The following is a 6,011-nucleotide window of genomic DNA, read 5'->3' as shown; positions in this document are numbered from 1 at the left end:
ATTCATTGTTGAAATTGTTGGAAAACAATATTGTACAATATAACTTTAGATCTGATTATTTCCAAATTCAGAAAAAAAAAGATCAAAAGGAAACAATGGACACAATGGAAACAATGGAAAAACTTTTGATACACAATACAGGACTCAACGAAGATGATTTTTCAGTGCAAGTAAGAAATGATGATAGTCCTTTTGTAATAGCAGCAAGTTTATAAGTTTGTGTCGAAAAATTCGATGGTGTCTCACTTCATGGTTTTTCGAATGTTTCTTTTTATCATATATGAAAATAAACTCGTCATAGAAACAATGATTGAAATTTCATATTTACGCCAGACGCACGTTTCGTCTATAAAAGACTCATCAGTGACGCTCGAATCAAAAAATGTTAAAAAGGCCAAATAAAGTACGAAGTTGAAGAGCATTGAGGACCAAAATTCCAAAAAGTTTTGCCAAGCTGAGGAAGAAAAGCAAAGGATAGTCTTCAATATATAAAATCAGTATTTTTTTTCTAAAATTTGTTCAAAAGTGCAAAGGCTTATTATTTAGTTTAATTTTTGCGAATAAGAAGTGAGACTCGGAAATATTTCGTAATGACATTCTAGCATTAATCACTTAATTTCATAGTGTCAACCCGCTTCACTCTATGAATGAAATGCAGGTGACGTCATTCTACTAGTAACATATATCCTGCTCAATCGTATGACGCTTATATATTTCAGTTACAATTAAAATCGCACCTAAATAATTATTTCAGTCACCATCACGAATTGGTTGACCGATACATCATGTATGTATATCAACTTCCTATCAACATGTAGTGCCGTAATGAATATGCTCGTGTGTGCGTACAACTGTCCAAGATTTCTTTAAGCGTTAATTTTACATTATTGAAAAGGCAAACAACAATAACAGCAACATACAGGATGCATTATAAATATATTATTCAAATTCCAATATGACGTTTTTCAAATTCTTTAAGTTTACATCCATGGGAAAGTACGAATAAATTGTATGTCAGCTGAACTGCAACGTCATGATTTGTTTGCCACTCAAACTTTGTATTTTTTAATAAATGTGATACACGCGGTCAATCGGTGTATTTGCGTCGTTCAACGACTCGAAATTGTGGCGTACGAACTGGAGCATTTTACTGGGAAATGCACGAATGTGTAAGTCGTCAAAATATTGAAACATAAGCAAACGATTATACAAGTTTGATGAATTTAAAACACACGCAAGATGTAAAAGGATTTTCTGAGTAATACCATAAGTTATCATACAAAAGAACATGATATGGCTATATTTGTTTGTGGTTTGCATACAAAATATTTGTTGGACGTGATACACATTTTAAACTCCAACATTTACAACGATCAATTCCTTCTTTTTCGACAGAAACACACATTATAATTACATTTTCGTCATTATATAACTTCATCCTAACTGTTCTAAGCATAATTTTACTATGTCACCAATTCAGTTTTCTGTTCGATGAATGATGAAAAGTAAAATCACAAATTTACTGAACTCCGAGGAAAATTCAAGGAGAATTGCCGTCAAAAATTTATTAAGAATACCAGACCAGAGTTGGTATAAATCTCACAGATGCATGACACTTTCGCTTTAAAAAATACAAATCACATCACAATGTTTGGAAAACCGATTTCACAAATGTTACAATTTAGGAACACTGCTGACTCCTATATTTATTTATATTCTAATTCACAGAAAGTAACTTATTCGTATGGAATGGGACGAGATAATCCGATCGATTCAGTATATTTCTATACGAAATATAAGGATACGAAATGTTTTAAAAAGCAAAAGCAGGTACAAGTTTTTTCAAGTGTCATTTTCCTTTTTTTCAAAAAAAAGAGCAAAAAATTTGTAGAAATACAGTTTAATAGAGATACATTGAACTATTGCTTTTAACTTTTTAAAACAGATTTAACATTTTTTTTTTTTTTTTTTTTTTTTTTTATTGATGTTTTTGGTGTTCAAACTACAGTGCATACATGTACATACATTTTTACAATACATAAGTTAATGACATGATATTTATGGCATAGTTATACTATTGATATTTTACGAATAAGACATAGTAAAAATTTACAAGTAAATGATGTTAAAATTATTTAACATTTATTATTCGAATAGTGAATTCTATTTTCAATAATGTATAACATATATAAATGTAAAATAACAACACTACCAAACTCCAAGGAAAATTCAAAACGGAAAATACCTTATCAAATGGCAATATCAAGAGCTCTGTCATATTCCTGACTTGAAACTGTCATTTGATTATCTAGAAAATGGTGGATTTAACCAGGTTTTAAAGCTAGCTAAACTTCTCTCTAGTATGTAAAAATGTCAAAATTTGAGTACAGAAGTCAACATTGTGTTAAAATCTTAATCATTATGAAAACAAAAACTATATCAACAAAGAAAGAAAAAATGACCCATAGACACTATAGACAAAACACATAAGCAAGATTAAAAGACAGGAATACAAAAAAAAAAGGATCATAGCACAATAACACAGTATCGATATGTTTAGATACCGAGCAACGCCAAATATATAACAATATAAGACGTAATTAAGATGATAAACAACATTAGCACCTAGAATCCAGTAGAACAGTATCTACACATTTCGCATTGTTGTCTATGCATATCTCTAGTTTAACAGCAAAATGTCTTTTTTGCAAATATAAACTGAAACATGTTTTCATTTAAAGGTAAACCTCTTTCTTTTTTCAGCCCTCGGTGTTTTTACCCGAAACATTTGAAGAGGAAATTTTACGTGTTTATTCAAAGAATTTGAATGATGCAAAAATTAAAGTTTTGAGGGAAGAAACAGCTAAATGTTGGAAAAAGTTTGAATTAAAGTCAGCGCAAATTTCAGCGATCGATTCGGAACACCAGGATAATGATGCAAGTAATGATGAAGTAAACGCAAGTTGAATGCAGATGGCAAATCTGTTCCCTCAAACGAAACAAAAAGTCACGTTAAGATTGGCTTACAAGTTGATGATAATCTAAATTAGCAGAACATGTAGATTTTTATAGTTAATTTATTCAATGTCTTTACACATTTTTTTTAAGCTTTTACTGTTCTTCGATTTTCAAATAGAGATGAATTTTTATATTTATATATATGTATAACCACGGGTCGTCTGAAGGAAAATGTCTCTCATAGTGTTGTCACATTTTTTTTACGAATATGATCAAATCAATATGTGATTAGGCTGCATGATAAATTAATATACTAGTCAACAAAATAAACGATACAAAGCAATGTATTTTTCCATATAAAATTAAAATGGATACATTGTATTAAGCTATATAATTACCCAATGAATATTATATTTACAGAGTGTTATTATCTATCAAAACCATTGATTTACGTCAAAAACCCGACTTACTTTTTGATTTTTTTTTTGTTATTTGGAAAATCTTATTTTCACCCAAAAAATTAGAAAATACGATATTAAAACTTAAACGTTGTCTGCTTAAAATTTTGAATGACTTTGCAGGTTTTTGAATTTTTAATTATCATCTTCGAAATTAAAGTCATCATTTTCCGCAAAGTGAATTTGACCCACGGGTTTTTTTTATTTTTTATTTTCTAATTTGGTCAGATTCTCTTAATCATATGCCTTTGGTGCAAGCAACAGTTTTTTTTTATGACGTTATATTTTGAGGGAACATGCATAAGTGACCTGTAGTGGTGGACTGATTAATAAAGATACTTGTATAAAACTAGATATCACTGGAATCAGAATGTTCTCTAGTTTATAATGAATTAAATTTAAAGTGTACTTTTATCATATTAAAAAAAATCCATCCCAAGAACATGGGGGAAAAAATGCCTAACTTGAACATAAAAAACCTGAAATCAGGTCATGTTCATAGATATAGGAAGATGTGGTGTGAGTGCCAATGAGACAACTCTCCATCCAAATAACAATTTAAAAAAATAAACCATTATAGGTCAATGTACGGCCTTCAACACGGAGCCTTGGCTCACACCGAACAACAAGCTATAAAGGGCCCCAAAATTACTACTGTAAAACCATTCAAACGGGAAAACCAACGGTCTAATATATATGAAATAAAAAAAAAAGAGAAACGAGAAACACGTATAAATTACATAAACAAACGACAACTACTGTACATCAGATGTTCATACCCATAAAGACATGATCCGTGCACATTTTACATAATCAAAACTGTATGACATTTATAGGTTTTTACCAGGCCTTTCAAAAAAATCTTGTTTCAGGCTACAGTGGCTGCAAATAAGTTTTCATTTTTCCCTGCCAAAAACAGGATGTTTACAGTGTTGTCTCCCCTCAAAACATGTCAATTTAATATAATTTTTTAAATCATTCAACCGGTTTTAATTGAAAGCTTATTAACTATTTTTTACAATCAAATACAAAAAACATGATACTTTTTCACCAATTAAGTAAATAAACAGGGGTTTCCCTTATGGTTATTTTTAGTCGGGGAATAACCACTAGTTTTTTTTTTTATACGAAACTGTTTATAGCATCATTTGCTTTGAAAATGAATGTTATTGAATTCATTGAACAATTTAACAGTTATTCATATGCATTAAATTTTACAATAAATTGGACTTTAAACTTGTTCATCCTTTCTTTTGTTGGCTAATATATTTCCATCCTTTACCACCGACAAAACATAGCCAATCTTAAATGTACACCATTTAATTGACACTATACATCATGTATTGCGTTACAACCCTAAATAAAGATGACGAGAAAAGGCATTACTTGACTTACAAAAGCTATATTTTTATGTAGCCTATTTGGTCAAGTGGTCTAGGGCCCTGGAAACAATGCAAGTGGTGTTGCCACGATGTCAAGAAGCAATGGTTCCATTTGGGAATTTATATGAGACAAACGTAAAAAACACGGTGTGTGTAGGAAGATTGTGTCTGTGTGTTTTTGTAGATCATCGTAGATGTATTTTGACTTTCATTAATGGCAATACCAAGACTTAAAGAGTTAACCCATAAAAGTGATGATAAGTTTCTGATGTACATGTAATCATAGCAATAATCTAATTGAATAATGTAAAAAAAAGTTATTTTTAATTTATTGATATATCACTCGAGTTTAACCTTCTTCATATCAAGTCAAGGGATAAGTGGCTTATCATAGAATTAGGGGACAAACTATGAATGATATTGTATAAGTGACGCTTTGAACTTACTATGCAATTTCATAAGAAGTTACAATATTTTAGCAGTATCATCTGGGATAGTTAAATCTTGTGATTTGTGTCAAATAACATTTTTATATCTTTAGTATGTCAGATAAGTACGATATCTTTCTCATTTCTCTCTCACAAAGTTCAATAAAAAAAAATCAGGGATACCAAATAGTGCTAGTTTGCTTTTTTATATGTGTGATATCTATTTTTAAATTATATTATATTTATTGAATATTTATTTAATTGTAGTTTGATTTTGTCATTAAAAGTGTAAAACGTATGTCACGTATTGCTTATTTTATATCATACAATTAAACTCATCGCAATATACGCTTTTCGTCTACAAAAGACTCATCAGTGACGCCCGAATCAAAAAAGTTTAAAAGGCCAAATAAAGTACATAGTTGAAGAGCATTGAGGAACAAAAAATCCCTAAATGTTTTACAGTTAAGGTAATCTATTCCTGAGGTAGAAAAGCAAAATGAAGAAAAACATGATATTACATGTTGCTTCTTTACCTTCTTGGTTATAGTGTATATACATAAGAAGGTTCTACAGCAAATTATGACAAATTGACTATTCTAGTTTCGAAGTACGAGCTACTGCGGAATTTTAACTGAAAATGCACTTATGAATATCAACATAGTGGTTAAACAAAATTTAAAGGGGCACTAGCTACGAGATCTATAAAAATCAAAAGTATGATTTTTTTTTTGTTCAATCATTAATGAAAGTAAAATAGTGAAATAATAATTTGCTTTTATTAG

The 6,011-nt window shown here is 29.9% G+C and overlaps 1 protein-coding gene across 1 annotated transcript; it reads left to right on the top strand.

Moving 5' to 3' along the window:
• Positions 1-51: 51 nt before the first annotated feature.
• On the top strand, positions 52-5,524 carry LOC139525490 (deoxynucleoside triphosphate triphosphohydrolase SAMHD1-like). The gene is made up of 3 exons (XM_071320862.1): positions 52-170; positions 1,729-1,830; positions 2,764-5,524. The coding sequence occupies exons 1-3, from the start codon at positions 96-98 to the stop codon at positions 2,965-2,967; spliced, it is 381 nt and encodes a 126-aa protein (XP_071176963.1). The 5' UTR covers positions 52-95; the 3' UTR covers positions 2,968-5,524.
• The last annotated feature ends 487 nt before the right edge of the window (positions 5,525-6,011 follow it).

This window comes from Mytilus edulis, chromosome 5 (genome assembly GCF_963676685.1).
Source record: "Mytilus edulis chromosome 5, xbMytEdul2.2, whole genome shotgun sequence".
NCBI lineage: Eukaryota > Metazoa > Mollusca > Bivalvia > Mytilida > Mytilidae > Mytilus > Mytilus edulis.
The sequence above is the reverse complement of the archived record's forward strand: the minus strand, read 5'-3'. Positions and strand labels throughout refer to the sequence as shown.